The 23,749-nt window shown below is 46.0% G+C and overlaps 1 protein-coding gene across 2 annotated transcripts in view; it reads right to left on the bottom strand.

Annotated features, from left to right (window-relative positions):
• Window positions 1-473: 473 nt before the first annotated feature.
• The window catches only part of SERTAD2 (SERTA domain containing 2), a 126,797-nt gene continuing 103,521 nt past the window's right edge, over window positions 474-23,749 (bottom strand). Inside the window, exons 1-2 of one of the 2 annotated variants that reach the window (XM_014589209.2) lie at window positions 23,548-23,738; window positions 474-3,382 (exon numbers count right to left, since the gene is read on the bottom strand). In XM_014589209.2, the coding sequence (XP_014444695.1) occupies window positions 2,440-3,378 (939 nt within the window). In that variant the 5' untranslated portion in view covers window positions 3,379-3,382; window positions 23,548-23,738 and the 3' untranslated portion in view covers window positions 474-2,439. Of the gene's footprint in view, window positions 3,383-23,547; window positions 23,739-23,749 lie in introns of those variants that run through there. The other variant, XM_014589210.2, reaches the window with a different exon arrangement.

The raw sequence follows: 23,749 nt of genomic DNA, 5'->3' as shown, positions 1-23,749 counted from the left end.
AATTGGTGACTGAATATCGACAAATGACCAACAACAAAGACGACGACAACGACAAAAACACAAAATCCCATAATTTAAAATCTTTTAAATAAATATAAATGTTATCCCTAAAGAAGCCATCTGCATACCAATAGAGGTTGCAACCTGCGTTCAACAGCTAAAGTACCATTTCAAAGAAAGGAGAAAAAAAAAAAAAAAGGCCATAAACAATTTCGGCAACAAGCATGATACATCGCAAACATTTTAAAACCAAATGTACACCACTAGGAATAAAAAGCTACTTCCCAAAGTGTGTTCCGGGTGGGGAGGGAAAACATGCATAGAAAGTCCGGTCTGTGTATTTGGGTAAAACAGCCTTGAATAGTGTAGTCGAATTAGCAGTTGATTTGCGAAAGCAACCAGGTTGGAAGCTGTGACGTGAGGTAAGGAACTCTGGGTTCAAGAGTCATGGATCATTATAAAAATAAAACTATCTATGGCTTGTTTAAAGTGCCATTTTATAAAGTTGTCTTTTCAAATTTTTAAAAAATTGGCCAGAAAGACCTAATTTTATCCATGGCAAGAAGTGAGCAGAATTGGTGACTGAATATCGACAAATGACCAACAACAAAGACGACGACAACGACAAAAACACAAAATCCCATAATTTAAAATCTTTTAAATAAATATAAATGTTATCCCTAAAGAAGCCATCTGCATACCAATAGAGGTTGCAACCTGCGTTCAACAGCTAAAGTACCATTTCAAAGAAAGGAGAAAAAAAAAAAAAAAAGGCCATAAACAATTTCGGCAACAAGCATGATACATCGCAAACATTTTAAAACCAAATGTACACCACTAGGAATAAAAAGCTACTTCCCAAAGTGTGTTCCGGGTGGGGAGGGAAAACATGCATAGAAAGTCCGGTCTGTGTATTTGGGTAAAACAGCCTTGAATAGTGTAGTCGAATTAGCAGTTGATTTGCGAAAGCAACCAGGTTGGAAGCTGTGACGTGAGGTAAGGAACTCTGGGTTCAAGAGTCATGGATGTTGTAAGAGTGCATCCCGGCCGGCCGAAGTGAGCCAAGCTCATTGTGGTGATCATGAAGATGCCATTTTCAGCTCTTAGCAACAGAGGGAACAAAAGCTCTAGGGAAGGGAAGCTGGAAAAGACAATTTAGCAACACCGTGGATGCCTTCTGAGGAGGTTTTCTTCTTTACGAGCCCGAAGCATTGCAATAGGGCTTACGTAGTTCCATACAGAGGTTGGTGGCTTTTCATAAAATTTCACCTGGAAGGAAAACTTCAGGTTATCATAAAAATTATGCCTAAAAGGAAAGATCTGGGTTTTCATGAAAAAGAGAAAATAAAAACAATTAAAAGCACAAACTTAGCATAAATAGACTCTTAAGTAAGACAGTAGTCTTCCTCTCAAATGAGGGAGCTAAAGAGAACGATCGCTTAAACCCCGAGTCCACAACCATTTCTGGCCAACTGCTTAATGCAAGCTTGATGAGCAGACATGGCTCTGGCGTTGAAGTCACAGTACTGGCGGCTGTTCGTGCCAGGGGGTCGGTGCTTGTGAGATCTGGGTGTGACTCAGCTGGTCCTTTCTTAAAGCGCCGTGTGTGTGTGTGTGTGTGTGTGTGTGTGTGTGTGTTTGCATTTGGGGACATCGACTGCAGATTGATTTGATCCAATTTTCTCTTGCACCATACACATATAAAACATTACAACTCTATAAAAGTACAAGTGCAACTTGTACATCTGAAGTTTGCAGGAACTATGTGAGCAAATCCTATCAAAATAGCTATCTCATATGTATAAACAGCATTTGTTTTTAGAAAAACAATATCATAAACTGCAGAATCTGTACAAAAATATAAAATAAATTTGGGCAGCAGTTTTCTAAACAGCCATGTAAATGCAACACTTACGAGTAGTAGTTAATGCCTCTAAAAAGGCTGAATTGCCAAGTCAACCTATACAGGGCGAGATGCCAGAAAAGGTACTGAGATTATCTAAATAATATATATATATATATAGATAGATAGATAGAGATATATATATATATATTTTCTTTTTTACCTCTTGCAATAAAACTTATAGAAAAAATAGACAAATATGCACATGCAATTTACAGCTTTTCCAACTTAATCCTTGTGCTTCGCTTGAACTGTTTATTTTTGTCATTCAACACAGCAATATTGTCTTCAAATGTCTTCTTTCCTATACCAGGGCAGTAGGTCTCTGAGGAACCACTCAACAAAAGCTTATTAAAAGTGGTCATACGTGGATGAAGGCACTCCAACTCTGCTCAAAGCAAAAACTAGTGTGATCCTTTGTAAAATGTTCTTTTTCTCGGAAGAAAGGCAAGCAAGGGTGCATGCACAGTGCGGAGAATCGTCAGGGCGTGGGGAGGCTCACTGGGCCCGGGGGTCACGGCAGGGGTCCCTGGGTCTCAGGACCCAACGAGCACCTCCATGATGTGGTCCAGCTCTGTGAGGTCCATTTTGAAAGGCTGACTCGGGGTGACAGGCTGACTGCTGTAGGGTGCCAGGGTTTTGAGGAGGTCGTCGGCCGACACGGGGGCCATTTTGGAGGCTGTGCCCGACGAGGACGTGCAGGGGTCAAAATCATACATGGATGTATCGATGTCGGCAAACAGGATGTCGTCTAGGGTCAAGTCTGTCAGGAAACCCGTGGACGTGGTGATTTCAAAGTTCCCCGGCAGGGAGTCCATCAGTTTGGAGTCATCCGTGCGGCCCTCCTGGGGCCCGTCGGGTTTCTGGCTGCTGGACTGGCCGGAGGTCCCTTTGGAGCTGTCAGTCACTGTGGCCTCTGTGGAGGTAGATGTGGGACAGAGCTCCTCGATCTCGTCCAAGGCGGAGGAGAAACTGTCCTTTTCGGGTGGGAGGGCTGGAGGTGAGAGTTTGGTAGGAGCCGTGGGCTGCACGGCCTGGGAAGTGCAAAAAGTGTCATCGTCCTCCTCCAGCAGCGAGGCTGGGGTGAGGCAGGCCTCCAGGGGTGTAGTGCTTCCGAGGTCGCAGGGGTGCACAGCGGAGGACGCCAGGTGGCTGAGGGCGGCTGGGGCCTCCCGGTAGCTGTCGCTCAGCGAGTCAGTGGGCTGGGAGGAGGGGGTGAACACAGGCCTCAGGCTGCCTTCCTGTTTGAGTTCCTCCTGGATCCGCCTCAACATGTTGTTAATTAAAACGGTCTTCTGCAGGCTGGGCTCTGTCAGGGGCCTGTGGTTGTAGAGTTTCATAAGGGAAATGTTGAAGATAGTCTGGCGCTGTAAGGTGTAAGACACCTTGGACGGACCGTCAGAGGGAGACACGATTTTGCCTTCCAGCCCATCTTCATACTCATCAAACTTCCGCTTTCCTCCTTTACCCAACATATATCTGCAGAGGGGAAAGGAAGGAAATGGCATTAATCACACGGAAGCTCATTTCCACCGTCAAAGAGATGCTGATGTAGAGGTCAGGCCTGGGACGTCAGTTTCTCGCCCAGCGTTATTTACAACAGATGGTCTCACCAGGGGGAGACCCTGTGGAGTAACAGAGAACTGGGAGATATACCTTCGTGTGTCTGCGGGGCGGTTTTTATCACTAGGTAGCCTGGTGACTGCATTTCTTGAGAAATGTGTACGACACAGACAAGTTAGTTACCATGGAAACCGTGATTCTGACTTTCTCGCTCTTGAGCTGGCGCTGGTATGCCTAACGTTATCAGGCAGGTTCGGTTTCCCTCCCCCAAATGGATTTATTTATAAAACCCAAGAAATAAAAATGACAATGCTATGACCTAGACAGGCATAGGTGTCAGCAACTACAGCTTGAACACATCCCGAACGACAGAAACCACCACGTGGGGGGGCAATTTCAGGAGAACCACGCGGCTCTCCCCCGTGGTTTCCTTCCTTGTTACATACACACACACACACACACACACACACACACACACGGCCTTTCTGCTTGGTCAGTGACACGTGGCGAGGCATTCGGCCTGTGTTAAAGGACCACAGTGACTGAGCTGCCACTTTCCTTCTAGAATCCAGTGGAGGAATGTGTATTTCCCGGCCTCGGTTATTCCTTGGCTTGATTTCACTGCACGCAGTAATGCCTGAATGCAATTGGGCTAATTTTAAAAAAAACCTGCTTGATTATAAGCACCGCTGTTTGGGTACTTCCGACATTTCATAACAAAATACCTACTGTGATCCCAAAGATACAACGAATTTCAAACACGCAGTGGCCTCCTATCTCAGGATTCTATCTTGAGAATTTTGTAATGGGTTGGATTTTAAAACTCCCCAAAGGACTCTTGCCCCGTCACCTGTGCTGCTCACAGCCCAGGCTGTGGCCCTCTCGCTCTGGCCTTCTGGAGAGCGGTCCTTCCAGCTCCAAGGTCACACGTCATCACCTCCTTCCAGGACAGTCTCCAGTCCATCAGCCCTTGCCTTGCAGATCTCCTCTAACCATTTAATCAAGAAAGTCGCTCTTTTGTCATTCAGATCAGAATACATGGTTCTAATGACGTCAGGCCCATCATCCCTTCGAAAACACACGGACGCGTGTTAACCTCCCCTACAGTGACTCACTCACCGTGATGCCTTCACATGGGAGCAACTGCCTTGTAGTTGCCCAGTTGTTGTCTAAAGATGCTACTTATCTTTTACTAAATGACTCCAGCTGGTTGATGGCGCCTCATCCAATCCTTATTAACCTGTTCCCCATCTACCCTGTCTCATGCCCTCTGCCAGGCGCAGTGGGGAGGGACCCCACACTGATCAAGGCTGGTCTTCAGGAGACCGACTATGTCCTCCTACCCCTCATCACCATGATGCCTTTTAGGTATCATCCTCAAGCAGTAAGGTGAAATGGAATAAAACTTCACGGAACGCCCTTCCAATATTCCGCTTAGAAGGTGGTCATGCTACCTCTTCGGGCAGGCACACAGGTGGTCAGAGAGCTTGGCACCTGAGTCCCACCAAGGTGACTCCTTTCACACGGCTTCGTCTCCACAAGAGACACAGGCAGACAGCTGCTACCTATCAACGTCAGAATCAGCCTAAGATGTGTTAGTGCTTATGAAGACTGTGCAGTTACTTGTACGAAACATTACCCCCTCGTTTTGTAAACATCAAGGAAATGGCTGTGAATTGCTGGGACTGAGGACTAGTCCAGTAACTAACTGATCTCCAAGGCAAGAAAAATATGATAGCGACAACTGGCTTATCTAACATGTCGCGTGACAGACGTTTCCTACCGCTGAGTGCCAGAAGCCTCATTTGTGTGTGTACTTTGCATATAGCATTTCCTATCTAAAGTCTCTGTGCCCGTGTAAACTTGAGAGTGAATCTGAGTGGAGGTGGTGTCACTGTACTTTGCGACACACTTTCTACTTGATGGATCAGAAGCACTACAGGCTTTGGAAACACATTACTGTACTCTCAATGACACTACTTGTGTTTGCTTACAATCTGAGCATTTATATACATCCAGAAAAATTTCACGTTGGCTGAAGAGCTTACTAAATGCACCTAGTTCTCATACAAAGTTGCTGCATGGTCTATGTTATGCTATGAAGTGATCATGCCAACACATTAAAACACGTGTGAAGATCATGCCAACACATTAAAACAGGGTTTCCCAAAGTGTGGTGGTGGATGGTGCCAATCTATGGACCATTATTGGTCTATGATGAGCTTAAGTTGAGATACCGTACTATTTGGAAACTTTTATAGCAAATTTACAGAGTAATTATATGTCTGTAAGTCAATTTTTTAATGAATTAATTTAGATTTTTGCCATAGGGCACGTGCACTCGGCAGAGAGAAACAAAGAGGGAAAGTGAGAAATCACCTCCCACTGGGGATGACCAAGCTGCAATCCCTTCTCCTCCATTCTCCTCTCTGGATTTTGAGCACACATGCACACATGCCCAGCATGTTTTTCAAGGTGCAGGGTACAAGACTCAAGGCACGGAGCTGGCCTTGTGGGATCCAGCACCTTAACCACCATACCATTTGCTGGCCCCTGTAAATCTAATTTGTTTATTGGGGCTCCTATCTCTATCACTTTGTATTTTTCTTTTCTTTTCTTTTCTTTCTTTCTTTCTTTCTTTCTTTCTTTCTTTCTTTCTTTCTTTCTTTCTTTCTTTCTTTCTTTCTTTCTTTCTTTCTTTCTTTCTTTCTTTTTACTACGATTTGGGCCTTCCTTATCCAAAATGCTTGGGATCAGAAGTGTTTCCCAGCCAGGATTTTGGAATATTTTGCATAAACATAATGAGCTATCTTAGGAATGGGACACAAACCTAAGCATGAAATACACTGTTTCACAAATGTGCTCTACACACAATGTGAAGATGATTTCATACAACATTCTGTGTCGTGACATCTGACTGGGGTCCATCATATGGTCGGGTCACTTGTGGCATCACGTGAGCACCCAAAATGTTTTGGATTTTGGAGCACTTTGAATTTCACAGTTTTCAGGTCAGAGATACTTGACCTGTAGTTATTTTTACTATGTTTTACTGAAGATCATGAAGAATTGGAGGGAAAAAACAAAAACGAGATTGTCCCTTAGCACAGAAAGTTTAAGAAGTGCTGTCTCAAAACGTAAACCAAAATACAACTAAAAACAAATCAGTAAGCTCACTGCCAGTTTGAAATTGTATTGGTTTTCTAGGAAAGAGGTAGTATTTGGGCAAGATGGTGTAGACTTTTCTTCTAGTCATTGACGTAGAACTTTTTTTTTTTAAAGTTTCTTTTACTCATGACAGACAGAGGTGTGTGCAAGTACAGGCACGTGAGAGAGCGCGTGCGTGAGAGAGAGACACGGGGAGGGAGAGGGGGTGCCCCTGGACAGGGTCTCTTCATGCTGTGACCTCCTCTCCCCAGCCCTCTAGCTTGTCAGGATCCTGGGCACACACACAAGCCTGGAGTGTTTCAGGTCAACCGGGCTGGGGATCAGAACCCATGGTTGGCCAGGTGGCTTCCAGCACCACAGTATGACATACTCTGCCACTGAAGCTGCCTGTTTAAGACTTGTTACCAGAATAAACAACAGGACTTTTCCAGTGACACATTTCTCCAGAAACAACCACCCAATCTATGGAACCGATCTGTGTAAAAAGCATACAGGCCACGCAATACTATAGGCATTTAGCAGAATTCCCAGGGCTGAAAGGAATCTGCGGAGATACTTGAGAGAGATTTCCATGTGAGAAACACCTAATTTCCAGTGAGAATGATCCATCTGCTCATCGCGGTGTGCTAATCCTGACGGTTTAGGAAAAGCCTGGTAAGACATCTGCAATGCTGCCTGGAAAGGGAGGGCAGAAGGCCTGGTAAGGGCCCTCGTGAGCACGATCTGTGAGCAGCAACAGATACACAGATCGAAGCCTGGCTGCTCTTCAAACTTGCAAATTAGGACCCCTGATGGAGTATGTCTCGAAGCCGGTTAGCTTTATTTCTCTTTCTGGAGTGCGCTCGCAAAGACTGTAAAACACATACAAAGGCAGTTTAGGAGTTTAATCCTAGCTCTACTTAACTTGTTATGGAAAGGAATAAAATGTAACATAATGAAATCTACTGCACATTTTTATTTAAAAATAAAGTTTGCTTAACCACCCCCTTAAGAAGAGCACAATTTAGAGAAGAAAAGACTAGACATGCCCTCCAGAACCAGAGGGCAAGAAGCCAGACGCGTGGGCCCCTCCCAGCCTCTCTGGGCCTGGCTCAGGCTGGCCAAGGCCAGGGCCAGGCCGGCTCCTCAGAAGGCTCTTTTTCCTCAGGCTCTCTAAGAAAATAACAATAGCTCTTTAAGCGGGTATTGGAGAGGCACGTGACCTTCCAAAAGGCCTCACTAGGCTGCAGCTGGAAGATGAAGCAGTAGCAGGAGCTCATTAAGGACATGTAGGTAACACAGGGAAGGGGGGCTCCTCACTGCAAGGCCCCACGGCTGGGGAATCGAAAGCCCGAGGGGGCCCTGGAGTTTGGGAAAGGAGGGGCTTGTGACTGGCCTGCTTCCTAGGCCTCCTCCCTCGGCTTGCGAAGATGTAAGCCCAAAACTCCCAGGTCTTCTACCCTGTTGTTTTTTTGTTTTTTTTTTTTTTTTGGACAAAGACCCAAAGGGTGCCTAAGCCATTGGGCTGGGTTAGAGACCCCCATGTGGAGGATCAGAGGGCTCCTACCTTCTTCTTCCCTCCGCTGCCTCCCAAGGGGACCTGAAACCAACCACAGGCCACTCTTCTACTGAAAACTCCATGTCTCTTAACATAAGGTTTGAGATGAAACACCCTCTCTCCCCAGTAAATTTGTCAAAAACAAATTCTTAGCGTTCTGGTTTTCATAAAAAATTTCAGCAACTATTCATTGCAGTAAGCTAAGTTTTGCAAATAAAGAACAAAATGTATTCCCAGTAATATAAATGGAAGTGTCTCTTCTGGACTTTTCCAAGAGGGTTAATACCGAATGACTCTCTCTAGTCCAGATCTGACTTTCCACTAGGCTCTTGTCAGGAAGGATCCTCCTCTCAAAAGTTCCCATCCATCTGATCAAAAGTAACAAAATAAGAGTTTCCTCAGAAGACAAAGTATCTGGAGAGGAGACTACACTACCTGACTATCCCAGGTTCTGCAATTCCTGATTCTGAGTAACTCCCACAGTAAGGAATCTGAGGAGTTATGATGGAAAACGGTGAGATGGGGGGGGGGGGGTCTGGAAACAGGATTTGTAGCTTCACTGTTTGAATATGTGTGTGTATTTTAAGACAAGGTCTTCCTGTGCTGTGATCTTCCTGCCCATTCCTCTTGAGTAGCTGGGACCACAGACCTGTGCCACCTTGCCTGATTTTGAAGGTGCAGGAATAGAACCTGGGTCTCTCATGTGACCTGAGCCTGCTGAGCAGCAGCGATGACCATGGAAGTCCAGCGCCTTAACCACTATACCATCTGCTGACCCCAAGGTGGGGCTGTCTCTGTGTCTCTGTCCCCAAAGTGAACAGTCTTTCTCTCTCTCTCTCTCTTTTTGTGGGGGGTGGGGTGGAGTTTTTTTGCTATAGGGAATGTGCATTCACCAGAGAGACAGAAAGTGAGCAGGCACTGCCTCCAGGGAGATGGCTGTGCAGCAGTCCCTTCTCTTCCATTCTCCTCTCAGGATCTTGGGCCTGCACACACATGCCTGGCGTGAGTTTTAAGCCTCCAGGTCCAGGACTTGAACTGCAGTCGGCCATGTGGGAGTTCAGTGACGTAACTGCTATACCACCTGCTGGTCCTGGGGCTGTCTCTTAATGTTTGTCTCCACTTCCAGACAGTAAGCTCCATGAAGGTACAAGCTGTACTGTCCAGCGCAGGGCAGTCCCTGACACACAGAAGATGCTCCACAAATGGTCACGGAATAAGTGAACAGTACGTGGAAACCAGGAGAAAGACATAGATAGCCAGCCAGAAAACACGGTAGGAGAGAGCAGCTGTGTGTGTGGCCCTGAATGTGAACTGGGTTTGGAGGGAAGGCCCCAAGAAGCGGAGAGGTGCCCGGACCTCAGTGTGGGACAGCTTTACGGGTGCACTGGGGTCCCAAAGTCCGTAGGAGCTGAGATGCAGAGTGGCAGGAGAGCTCCAGCTCAGAAAGCTCGTGAGTGCCTCTCTCACTGTTCGTTGTCAAACATGGCCAGGCATGGAACTCGCCTGGACAGCTTGTTAGACATGGGCTGTGGGCCTCAGCAGTTTCTCTGAAGTTTCTCATTCAGCAAGCCTGGGGAGGGGCCCGGGAATCTGCATTTCCTACAAGTGACGGGCTATGCTGGTCTATGGACTTCTGGAGAGCCACAAGGTCCGCTGTGCCTTCCCCTCAGGCCATTTCAGGTGTATGCCTGGGAGTATCCTCCCTCTTAATCTGATCCTGAGGGGCTTCACTATTTGCAGTAAGTGGTGCAAAAAGGAAGGCGGCATTTATGTGATGGAAACTGACACCTGATATTAAAAACAAACAAAACTACCTGAGAATTAGGATGTCTTAAGCTCAATTTTAATGACAGAGCTCAGCTTCTTAGATGGGTACATCCGATTTTCTGGCCTGACAGGGTCCAAACTCTTGTTATAATCTTAACATGAACGGCAGTAAGGTCTTATGTCTGAGACCCAGAAAGGAACTGAAACCGATCATATATTTAAAACGGAACCATTTCACAGCTTTTATTTTTAAAGTATTAAGGAAAAATAGAAACACACAAGAAGTGAATCAAAAAAGTTATCATGTGCCCGCCAGTGGTGTAGTGGTTAGGTTGTCTGGATCCCATATAGCCAACTTCACAGTTCGAGTCCCAGACCTGGGGCTAGAAAACCACACTGGGCATGTGTGCGTGCATGACCAAAATCCTCAGAGGAGAAAGGAGGAAGAGGAACTGTAGCATGGCCATCTCCCCCAACCCCTCCTGGGGGGGGGGAGGTTTCTTACTTTCTTTTTGCCTCTCTCTCTCTCTGGAGAGCACAAGTGCCTTATAACTTAAAATAAAAAAGAAGGTATTTTTAACTCAATGTTTTCAACTACTTAAAAGCTACCTGCACAGAAAGGCCTCTTCAGCCTACCACAACTCTTGTCAGTGACACAAAGATGCAAATGTCTGCATTACGTTTTAACTCAGTTTCATCCCAAACTACTGTCATGACCCAGGATGGAGAGAAAACCTACTGTCACTGATGGGCTTTTCTACTCAGTACCCAGAGAAAGAGAGTCAATGTGGGCCAGTCTGTGGCACGGTGGTTAAGGGGGCTGTATTCCACAACTGGCTATGCGGCTCAGTACAGGACCTGGAAGCTTGAAAAACACAAAGGGTGCAGGTGTGTGCATGCCCAAAATTCCAAGAGGAGAACAGAGGAGAAGGGATTGTAGTGTGGCCATCCCTCCTGGAGGGGGTTCTCACTTTCCCTCCCTTTCTCCCTTTCTCTGTCTTTGGCAAGCACATGCCCTGTATCAAGTAAAAAACTTAAAAAATTATTTTATTTATTCATTCATTTATTTTAATATGACCACACATATACACACAGGGGGTGAGGGGGGCAGTGAGAAATCAAGCCACCAGGTCCGGGACTCGAACCACAGTCGGCCATGGGAGTGTCCAGCACCTTAACCACCACGCCAACTGCTAGTTCCCCCCTAAAAAAACTTTTTTTTTTTTTTTTTTGGAGAGGCTTTTTTGCTATAGGGCGCGCGCACTCGCCAGAAAGAGACAGAAAGTGAGAAATCACCCCCCAGAGGGGATGGCCACATCTCAATCCCTTCTCCTCCATTCTCCTCTTAGGATCTTGGGTACGCACGCACACGTGCCTGCCGTGAGTTTAAGCCACCAGGTCCGGGACTTTAAACAGTGTCGACTACATGGGAGTCCAGCGACATAGCCATTACACTAACTGCTTGTCCCTCCCCCAGTAAAAAACTTTTAAAAAAATTTTAAGAAGAGTGAAAGAGAGAATGCAAATTGATTCTACAAAAGATCTTCAGTTGGGGTCAAACTGACAGTTTACTCTCAAGACATGATTGGGGGGGTATGTGACTGATTCTTGGGACCACAAAAGGCGTCACAGTCCAGTGGAGGTGCCTGGTCTCGAGTACTGAGAAGCCTGAACTGGGAACTCAGCCAAGGTCACCTGGTGGAGGGTGCCAGTCAACAGCGAGGCTGGGACAGCTGGGAGCGGGGCAGGAGATCTAGGAAGCTATCCGTCTGAAACACCTCGAGGTCCAGTTAGTTCACACCTTGCATGATTTCAAGAGCATGATCCAGTTTCCTTTTGGACGGGTATACAACAACTGGAAATGCGGCGTTCTCCTCTCTCAGCAGTGGAGCAGGCCTCATAATGAAGCGGCAGTTTTAAAAGTTAATTAATAAGGTAAGGTGCCTGTGGTCGAATAAAGGAGTTACCAGCGGCTGTGTGGCCTCCCCGGAGCTGGACATGTCCTATTCTCACTGCAGGGGAGAACACACGGGTGTTTGGTCTGGGAAAAGCTGCGGGCCTGCACACTTAGGACCCCGCGTGGCTCTGCACGTGCCACCCTTCAATAAACATAGCAGTTTAGATGTCGGTTAATAGCTCTCAAAAAAAGCCTCCTGGTTCAAGGGGAGTTTTTGTTTTGCTTTGTTTTAGAGAGACTTTTGCTATGGGTGTGTGTGCTTGCAGGAGAGACAGAGACAGACAGAAAGTGAGAAATCATCCCCTCCCGCCCTCCGTGAGATGGCTATGGCCATGTGACTATTCCTTCTCTATTCTCCTCTCAGGTACATGCCCTGTATCAAGTAAAAAACTTAAAAAATTATTTTATTTATTCATTCATTTATTTTAATATGACCACACATATACACACAGGGGGTGAGGGGGGCAGTGAGAAATCAAGCCACCAGGTCCGGGACTCGAACCACAGTCGGCCATGGGAGTGTCCAGCACCTTAACCACCACGCCAACTGCTAGTTCCCCCAGTAAAAAACTTTTTTTTTTTTTTTTTTGGAGAGGCTTTTTTGCTATAGGGCGCGCGCACTCGCCAGAAAGAGACAGAAAGTGAGAAATCACCCCCCAGAGGGGATGGCCACATCTCAATCCCTTCTCCTCCATTCTCCTCTTAGGATCTTGGGTACGCACGCACACGTGCCTGCCGTGAGTTTAAGCCACCAGGTCCGGGACTTTAAACAGTGTCGACTACATGGGAGTCCAGCGACATAGCCATTACACTAACTGCTTGTCCCTCCCCCAGTAAAAAACTTTTAAAAAAATTTTAAGAAGAGTGAAAGAGAGAATGCAAATTGATTCTACAAAAGATCTTCAGTTGGGGTCAAACTGACAGTTTACTCTCAAGACATGATTGGGGGGGTATGTGACTGATTCTTGGGACCACAAAAGGCGTCACAGTCCAGTGGAGGTGCCTGGTCTCGAGTACTGAGAAGCCTGAACTGGGAACTCAGCCAAGGTCACCTGGTGGAGGGTGCCAGTCAACAGCGAGGCTGGGACAGCTGGGAGCGGGGCAGGAGATCTAGGAAGCTATCCGTCTGAAACACCTCGAGGTCCAGTTAGTTCACACCTTGCATGATTTCAAGAGCATGATCCAGTTTCCTTTTGGACGGGTATACAACAACTGGAAATGCGGCGTTCTCCTCTCTCAGCAGTGGAGCAGGCCTCATAATGAAGCGGCAGTTTTAAAAGTTAATTAATAAGGTAAGGTGCCTGTGGTCGAATAAAGGAGTTACCAGCGGCTGTGTGGCCTCCCCGGAGCTGGACATGTCCTATTCTCACTGCAGGGGAGAACACACGGGTGTTTGGTCTGGGAAAAGCTGCGGGCCTGCACACTTAGGACCCCGCGTGGCTCTGCACGTGCCACCCTTCAATAAACATAGCAGTTTAGATGTCGGTTAATAGCTCTCAAAAAAAGCCTCCTGGTTCAAGGGGAGTTTTTGTTTTGCTTTGTTTTAGAGAGACTTTTGCTATGGGTGTGTGTGCTTGCAGGAGAGACAGAGACAGACAGAAAGTGAGAAATCATCCCCTCCCGCCCTCCGTGAGATGGCTATGGCCATGTGACTATTCCTTCTCTATTCTCCTCTCAGGATTTTGGGCACGCACATACATGCACCCGGCATGAGTTTTGGGTCACCAGGTCCAGGATTCGAACTGTAGTTGCCCAGGTGAGAGTCCAGCAACATAACCACTACGTCATCTGCTGGTCCCAGGAAGAGTTTTAAGAAGCCATACCCCTCGTCTCTTCAACTACACTGTCCAGTGTGACTCCCGGTGTGACCACTGCTTGCTGGGAGCCAGGGGAGTTGAGAGCACCAAAGCTGTCACTAAAACCATGAGGGCGAGGCCCCCAGTGAACGGCGGCAATCCGACAGTGATCGGTCCTCAGGGATCCACCCTTCCGAAGCTGAGAAGAGCTGCAAGACGATGTGTCAAGGTCTCACCACCAGGCTCCCAGGGGAAGCTATTCCTCCTCCATCATGTGCCGCCAATCCCCCAGCACTTGTAAGTGGAAACTCGTTCTCTGTTTCGTTGGGGGTAGTGGTAGAAGAAAGGGGTGCCCTGGCAAAACTGTGGGTGTAACAGACTCTGAGCTCCCCATAGAGGCCAGCTCAAAGTTGGGCCAGACACTGTCTGGAGACTGTTTCTGAAACCCCAGATACTCTCCCCTCTCTGAGAGGCACTTCGGGGCCTGCCTTTGAGGCGGTGCAACTGGGGAGCTTCTGCTCCTGACAAAGGACACCTCCCATCAGCCCAGGGACCTGACTCTGAGGAGGGTCCTGAAAGCCGATGGCGGAGGCCCTGCTGACTTAGACAACGGTCTGCACTCACGACGTTACACCTCAGAGAACACGGTGGCCTGAGAAACGTGACAATGTCTATGATTTTAACACCCTCCCGCTCCCCTAACAATGGAACACACCAGCAAGAGCAGAATGGCAGCGCAGAAGAGGAGGCGCGTAGTTGAAGCTGGCGGGATCCGAAAGGGGAGTGGAGGGACGCAGGGGAGTCCCCTGAGGGACCTCTGAGGGGCCTGGGCGCTGCAGCTGACACAGGACTAGGGGCTGTCCCCCTCCAGGAGGGTGCAGTCAGGTGCTCGTGTATCCAGAACCCAAAGTGACTGCTTCAGACCCAGGGGAGTGGCAGAAACGGGGACAAAATTCCAACGAGGAGAGCGCCAGCGTGTTTATTTACAGACAGGGTAAGGACTCCCAACACACAGGGAGAGTCAGGAACAGAAACCCTAAAGCTGCTTGGATCGGGAGGCTTTTTCGTTGTTCTCTAAACCAAAGCTCATCCAGGATTTCAGGTCCCTGCAGTAACATCCATGCTAATTGGTAAGTAAGACAAAGCCTCCCCTAACAAATCAGCAATGTAATTATAAAGCCAGTCACTAGATCAAGCCAGTTACAAGTGCTCCAGCGCGGGTCTGAACCTGTAACCTGACACCACTGTTTGCAGCCGGCGCCGCCTCCCGGCTCTCCCCTGCTGCGCACCGGCTGCGAGGCCCAAGGCGCCCAGCCCGGCTGTTTGTTCTAGATCAGACCCTGCATTTCGACAGAGACCCACAGGAACAATCCTCCAGGCTTTTGAGACAGCGTCTTTAACGCAGGAGATAAACTGAAGTTTGACCAGAAAGTCAACCTGTAAGGAAATTCAACAAACAGAAACTTGTACTCTTCGGGGTTGTATTCCATGGTCCACATTAAAAAAAAATTTTTTTTTTTTTGCTTTTCCCTTTCATAATTTTTACATACTTCTATTAAATTGAAGACAACTTCATACGGGTGGTTTGTCTGACATCTTTTCTTCTGGAGAAAGAAAAAAAAAATCTAATGTGGACAGCTAACCGCATTTAGTAAGCAAAATACAGTTCAACACTGGGAAGGAATATTAAAATAAAAATGTATTTAGAATAAATTCTGGCCTTGCTCATAAGCATCTGGAAGGAAAAACAGAATCTTAAAAAATGTGAATTTCAAGTAGTATAAAACATGTCTAATATCCTATTTTATTTGTTCCTCCACTAGCTGGAAATTTTAGGTTTTAATTCCAATTCTTATGAAGAAGCTAAGAGCACCAGTCACCTTCTTGCAAAGATAATGGAAATGCTAGCAACTCTTTTATTTTTACCTAAGGGTTGTGGCTAAAAACAGGACACCTTTAATTAAAGTAGAAGACTGAGTCTGACCTAAGTTTAACAAAAAACATACTCATATGATCTGATGCCTGGAATTAAAAAAAAAAAAAAAAAAACTCCAGAAAAAAACTGGCCATGTGGATGAGACAAGATAGACGAAATGCTGGTAAGTGTTGAATCTGCGTGATAAGGTACGAGGCGGTACATTCATACTCTTCCTTTTACTTCTGACTATGTTTGGAATTTTCCATTATAAAAAGTTAAAAAATACAACACGCCAATAAATATTTTGAAAATTCTGCTGGTCCTTTAAATTCTGAAAATAAAAATTTTAAAAATCAAATAAGCAAACAAATTGTTTACATCCTCAGTGAGAACTATTATATGAACTTGATATTGTTTTAAACACAGAAGAAAGCTATTAATGCTCTACGTAAACAAGCATGCCCAGTACAAGTTGGGACCGCCTTTTAAACTATGAGAGACAGCAGCGCACATCCAGCCACAAGGGGGCGCAGCAGAGCAACAAGACACCCTTGAAGCCTGATTCTCTCCTGCAATTTCTACCTACAGACCTCTCAAAGCATACACATTTCCAAGACTGTTCCCAAATGTAGGTACCCACAGGACAATCCTAAGCAAGCTAGGAGCCAAGCCCACATCAAATTATATTGTGCTATGATTCAAATTCAAAATACTGTATATAGAAAAGATTGTTGCCTGTAGATAAGTGACACTGATGTTTCAAAAACCATGGTTAAAATCCCTGGAGGATTTCTGAAGTGAGAACAAACACATAACCCATAAATACAAACCCAAGTCATGAGAAAGAAACCTGGAGGAGCCAGTGGTTCAGAATTTTCAGTGGAGATTCCAGCATAGACTCCCAAACCCAGGAGTCTCAATCATTTTAGCACTGAGAAATTTACTAGTATTACTAAAATTTTACTAGCTTCCGATAATCCTGTTGCTTCTTAATAACAGCAAATTCCCTCCACACTGAATAGATATTGCTTCAGGCTGGTATTTGGGAGAACCCTTTATGAAGGACATTGGGGAGATTCCATTTAATTAGTGAAGTTAACTTTGGGGAGATAATGAAGCAAGGTACCCTGAAACTACTTGTCGTAATTCTTCCTATTCAAATGACAAGTTCTGGTTGTGCGATGTTGTATGTTCAATAACAATTTTCATAACAGATGAACGGTTGTCATCAATCTTTCCACTTGAAAATTGGTAACTATGAACACATCTTTATACATACAGATATCGCAATCATTTAAATTTTGATGCTTCATAAAAATTTGGTGTTGGGAGTACAACTTAACCTTTTGAGTCTAACGTCTCATTAACATCAAGAAAAAGAATTTCCAGATTCCACTTTCTTTCCCCTAAGATTGTATGCCTGAATGGCCTCGCCCAACCCCCCATTCCCATGCATAATGAAAATATTTTTTCTCCTGTATTTATAATTGCCTGAACGGGATTCTGGTTTCAACCCTCCTGTAGCACCTTTTCCCCAAAGATACCTTGTTTTTCCCCTCACACTAGAGACCCTTAATAAACCACGTGGGGTGGGAGGGATAGAAACCAAATGCTTTGGAAAAAGTATGTGACTGTTTTTTCAAAGAGCCACCAGATATGTAACAGTAATGTGAAAACAGGAAAATGTCATTTTTTAGAACCATTTGGTAAAAAATAAAATTGCATCTTAATGAAAGCCAAAAGTTCTCTTCTAGATTTGTTACTCAACTATAAGTCACTGGAAAAATAAATAAATAAATAAATAAATAAATAAATAAAACTAAGGAATAAAAACTACGTATGCTACCTCAGGAAGTGCTTTTATGGAAGTGTTTCTTAAAAGTTGAAGATTAAAAGCTACTCATGCTTTCAAATTTGCATGGTTTATTACCATAAAAATTTCACTTAAGATATTCCTCACAAACACAGAACGTATTTCATCTTTTCACTTCCACATGTAGCCTAAAGAGAAAAACCAGAGAAATATTGTTTCTTTATTTGCTTACTGAGTTAAACTAAACATTGCATTCTACGACCTAAATCTGGATTCCTTAAGAGAAAAATATCATTCCTACAACACGACATGAGTACAATAATTTGAGGGAAAGGATGGTAGAAGAATACTTAGGAGGCACATGAAGGGGAGGAAATAACTATTCTCAGACGTAAACACCTGTCCAGGTAAATGGCCCACGGATCTGGGATGCTTATTTTAGTTGCTGCTAAGAATTAGGTACCTAATGTTAAGGTTTTATAAAGATAATTTAAACTTAAGACATACACTGGAAAAATGTACACAGTAGGAAAAAGGCCGTGGGGATATAAACTAAACTTGAGGGCAGTGAATGATACTTTATAAGTATGGCAACTTTTTTTTTTTTCTTAAACTTCTTTGGGGCTATTTTGAGATAAAATGTATTTCTTCCCAAGGACTTCTGTGTATTGATAATGAATGACTCATTGAACTTTTAAGCTAAGTCATGTAGTTAACTACAAGCAAACTAATGAGCTCCACACAAAATGTCATAAATATTTATTTTCACAGGAAAATCATTCCGAATACTTCATTACCTCCAATGATCTTTATGGAAAGCCTTCCTCCAGTCTCCCAGCTTGCCACCCCCAAATAATCTACTCGGCCTCTCTATCTGTGGGAGTTTTAGAAGAAGGCAGGGGCCACCCAAATATATTCAACCAACTACTGTCAGACAGGTAAGAATCACTAGTATGTGAAATCTATTTTATTATATATCTTGGCACATGGTAATAGTATTTTTAAAAATGAGACTCTTTTAAAAACTGTTCAGGTTTTAAAAGACCATCACCAGGTCCCTGACAAGCAAAAAAACAGAATACAAATTCTTGAGCTGCAGATCACAGAGCCCAGATTCCTCTGCCAGACTGGCTTTCTGTGACAGCAGGGAAGACACAGAAGCACACAGTGGAGCCCCTCAAGACAGGAGAGAAATCTGAGAGGCAAATCTGTATCACCTATTATAACACTGCGGAATAACCACTCGGGACATCAGTTTAAAACAGTTGCCACCTCCTTATCTCATTAGTGGGGCTAGAATTTTCTGCAAACCTGTGCTGGTGTAGAGATGACCTTGGGACTTTCAGATTCCCCGAGTGTAACTCAGGCAAAGCTTCTAAACACCAGGGTGGGGTGCTCTAGCAGGCCTGCTCCAAGCCCCAGGAGCTGCAGCGTGGCCCAGAATGATAAGCAGCCAGCCAGAGAAGAGGAGAGCAAAGGGCTAAAGGTTGATCTGCAGCAAGGAACTTTTTGATTGTTTAATTTTTTTGACCATGGCATATTCAAATGTCCATTTCACTTATGTTCAACAGGTTCACACAGCCCACTGTAAACATGAGCGTGAGTGTGTATATACATTTATATGTACAAATACGTATACCTACGTAGCTTCCATAAAAGCCAGGATCCCTACCCCTTCAGTACTCTATGTGAAACTCCTTAAAATGTTTACTTTAGCTTCTTTTTTTCAGTTAACCACCTAAGAAGATTTTTTTTAAAGGGAAAAATAGCATAGAATTAATTAGTAACTCTGCAAAGCTGCAGCTCTTTGCAAAGTGACAAAAAGACAGTGATGCAGACATGAATGAGTTTTAAGAACTGAAGTTTGCTGCTACCGGGAGTTACTTAGAGAAACAAAGCTGCCTTTGGGCACCTCAAACTAGTCAGACCTGCTGTAGCAGTTGCACAGTCAGCTCCAGATCTGTCCTCGCTCTCCTCCCGCCAGCCCCCACCCCACGCATCCGCATAGCTCAGTCCACTCTCCACTGGGGCGGTGCCTGTCAGGCTCACCCCTCGGCCTGCCGCCCCTGTGAGAGGCAGAGCCAGCTCTGGCCAGACAGCGTGCAAGTGTAAGAGGAGGACCCAGATGCCGACTCCATGCTGAACTGAAACCGCAATGTCTGCACCCAGTTTAGGTGACCCGGGGTCTCTAAAACAGATCAATCAAACAGCGGGGTTTGCTTCAGTGAATCCTGGAAGCTTCTTTCCAATCGAGCTGGGGTGAGGGACTGAGAATCCTCAGAAGAGACAGATGGGTCTCTCCAGCTTTATGAACCCTCAGACCATAGAGAGAGCAACATTTCCAAAAGGGAGTTTGCCTCGTCTGCATGTGGTCTGCTTGTGGAAATTGTAAGTAGCTGTTTCATCCTGTCAGAAATCATAGGGACCAGCAGTTAGCGTAATGGCTATGTCGCTGAACTCCCATGTAGTCGACTGTGGTTTGAGTCCTGAACCTGGTGGCTTAAACTCACGCCAGGCGCATGTGCGTGCGTGCCCAAGATCCCGAGAGGAGAACAGAGGAGAAGGGACTGCGGAGTGGCCATCCTCCCTGGGGGTGATTTCTTGCTGTTTCTCTCTCTCTCTCTTTCTGGTGAGTGCATGCACCCTATAGCAAAAACCTCTCCAAAAATAAAAATAAAAAAGAAATCATAAGCGTAGTTTAAAAGATATGATGATTTTATTTTGAATTTTAAATTTGTATTTCAAAGAACATCTTTAGATAGCCAAGCATGTTTTGTTTGTCTCATGATCTCTGGGGGGAAGGGGGGGAACAAGGCATCTATTTATTACCCAGAATAGGAATGTCGTCTTATTGGGCTGACATATGCCATTCACAGATTCATACAAAGAATGAACTGCCACGCAGTGCTAATGGAGAAAGACACTGCCCCACACAATGAGTGATGGACGCTCCGGGGGACAGCCCTGTTCATGAGGGCTTCCCAGCATCTGCACACAGGGCAGAAGCTGCCCTCTACTACCAACTGCATGGCCATTGGAGACTAGACTTCTTTAAAATGACACTCCAACGTTGGTCAGCAGCTGTTTCCTTCAAGAATATTAAAACTGAATGAAATATCCACACACTTCTTAGGAGTCTTCTCTTGTGGGTGTCTACCAGTGATTTAAAGAGTACTCATGGTAGGTAGGAAAGACAAAATGTGTGTATCTGCAGTGGCCATGGCACTTTTAGGTTTCCATGTTCTGCTCGTCAGTATTAATGAATGGAAGTATCTATAAGACCCGAGGTTACCCCAACTGTGAGGCCACTGTCATTTCAACTGGAGCTTGCCCTCTGGTGCCTTTAGCCTACACACCTGATCTTTGGACCCAGTGATCAGAGACGGCTCTCTTGCTCATTTTCATTCTCTCTCTGGCCAAGAAACTACTGCAACTAGAACCACCTATACAGTGTACCATGACAGTAAAGACAAAATTTCTGTGGCCATAAAGCATTAAAAATTCTACACAGAAGTTCACACTCCTAAATACCATATTTATCTATGATTTATATATACATTTTTAAATCCTATATACAAAATTGACAAAGTAGTCTCCACTCTTCTGATAAACGTGAAGTAACCAATAAGGCCTCATTCTTCACCTGTGGTCTTTAACAAGACACCATAGCAAAAGAAACCTCTAGAAGTTTTTGTCCTAGCGTTTACCTTTCTTAGTTACTAAGTGTAAACTATTTTGACTGACGTTACTTGTAAAATTGGATACTGATAATCTGTAGTATGCTACTTTGTTTATGGATAGAACCGATTTTTATCTATTTGCATTTAAACACCAACAACCTCCCCTCATACCTTTTTTAAGTTTCCCTGGTGTATGTGCGTGCGTGAGAGGTGTGCACATACACATCTTTCTAAAGCAGTGTTGTAACTTGTATTCTGCCATTGGAGAGCTGTTTAAAATAGCAGATGCCATAAGCTATCAGTTGCCACACACATTTGAATGAGTTTTAAAATATTAAAATATACGCTATTTTACTATTCTCATTATTAATAATTCATCATGTAGCAACTGGGTGAAACTTAAATTTCGGCTTCTCAATGAAATAAAAAGCCTTAGAGGGGGATAACTGAGCACACAGGACTATAAAGATTTTCTAAATCTGAGTTAATGTCCTTCTCTTAGTTCTTTAAGGGACACAAGCCTGCGCAGCTGTCCCCTAAGACACTGTGGCCCTCGCCTGACATTTTATTGTTTTATCTGTTCCTAGGACACCTCCAGTCCGGGGCTTGGCTGGCACTGTAAAACGTGAGTCCTCTCCTACCTGCAGTAGTGAAGGAAGGGGGGAGGGGTTCAAAAAACCAACAAGAAAAAAAAGCTGTCAAATCCACTTCATAAGATGTCTCACCTGGGAGCCACACACGTTCTATGCACATTTTAATTGGCAGGATGTGGAAGAAGTAAAAATTATTTTCAGGAGTTCTAAGCTTGATGAACAACATAAACTATTTTATATATTTTATAGTAACATAAAGCACCTCTAAGTCAGTCAAAGAAGCTAAAGGCACACTTTTAAGCAACTCTTCTTTTTTAAGATGAAGAAATGGATAAAAGGAAGTGAGCAGAGATCCCCCAAACAAGTCTATTACTGCCCATGCAGTAGTTAGGATCTTAGGTTGGGTATTTTCATCCTCACAGCACAGCCCAACACACTGAAATCAGAAGAGCCTGCTATAAAAAGGGGCAGAATGGAGCTGCCAGGGTGAGACCAGCCTTCTGGTGAGCCATTGGCCACCGCCACCTCCCCACCCCCATCGGCAAAACAGCCAAGGGGCTCTCAGGTGGGCTGCCCTCCAGGGGTCGAGTGGAGCCAAAGCCCACTTCACTCCTGTTAGGGACTCGTCCCTAATTACAAAAAGGTACTTGGAACTCTTCGGGCCTCGGTGACTACAACTTCTAGGGCTCTTTACACACATTGTGGACATTTCTTAATATACATTGGGAAATCAAAAGGCATATTTCCTGAACAAAGCTTGAAAACATTCACCCTCTTCCTTAAGACCAACCTCTGCCCCATTCGGTTCAAATAAAAACTGCAGTAGTGCGAGGCTGGAGGCTGGACGGGCCACCCTGCAGACTACCCTCCCAATTCCGTGCCTGTAAGAACTTACTTGCTACCTCCGGAAACATCCTGAAACTACCCGGCTTGCGAGCAAAGAGTCATTCTAAGAGAAACTACGTCTGATCTTTTAGTGAAACTAAAAACTAAACCTGAAGGTCTACTCCCATCTCAAATCTATGACTACCACTTCTTCTAAAAGGACGATAACTTTGGGCCGGGGGCAGAGGAGAACAATTGACGGGTTTCTCTCCAGGCAATGGCCCTCTGACGGCACTCGGGTCTTAATGGTACAAAGTCTAGGGCTTGGGACAGCTGGCTCCCCGCAGCCCCCTCCCGTTCAGTCCTGGGCGGGTACACGAAGATGACTGGGAGATCTCGAACTTAAAACCAACGAGACGCTAAGTTTAACACACATCGAGGTCCGAATCAATTCACTTGGTCCCAGACGAAGAGAGGGTGGAGAGCGAGGACGTTAACGTGAAAACACCAGGGAACTCACAAAACCACGGTAGTAAGTTGGATGCAAACCCGGCCACGGAACTCTCGAGTGAGGCAGCCTTGGCGTCAGCAATCGGAGCCCTGAGAAAGTCTCGCACGTTCACAACAACACGACCGCCACCACACGCACACAGCCCAGCTGCGAGCCGCGACAGTCCCCGGCTCCCTCCGCCCCCCCGCTCGGCGATCGTAGGCTCCCGACCCCCTTCCCCCTCCCGACCCCGGTCCGCGCCGGGCCGGCCGCGGCCCTTCCCCCAGCAATCTGCCGCCCACGCCGGGGGTCGCGGCCCTCGTCCCCGGGGGTCGCAGGGCGCGGGGCCGGGGGGCGGCGCGGGGGAGCCCTGCCTCTACCTGCCCCAGCTCTGGTCCCTCCGGCGGAGGCGCCCGGCCCTCCTCCGCCCTCCGGGCTTTCCCGGCCCTGGCCGGGTCCCAACACCACCCCCCAGCCACCGGGAGCCCGGCGCACCGGAGGATCTCCTCCAGCTCGGCGCCGGGAGCGAGAACTTACCACATGCAGCTCCACCTGGGAACTAACGCATCAGGAGGGGTTTCCGCCCACTCCTCAAGCTATTCCCGCTCCATGCGGAGTGCCCCGCTCCGGGGGCCCGGCACTGGGGAGGGGCAGGGGGCGAGACCCGAGCTAAGCCTCCGCCGTCCTCTGCCTGCGCGCCCGGAGCATTATACAATGGTGGCGGGGGGGGGGGCGCCCT

The sequence above is a fragment of the Tupaia chinensis genome, unplaced genomic scaffold, assembly GCF_000334495.1.
Source record: "Tupaia chinensis unplaced genomic scaffold, TupChi_1.0 Scaffold000341_1, whole genome shotgun sequence".
NCBI classification, from domain to species: Eukaryota; Metazoa; Chordata; class Mammalia; order Scandentia; family Tupaiidae; genus Tupaia; species Tupaia belangeri.
This window is presented reverse-complemented; position numbering and strand designations above follow the sequence as displayed.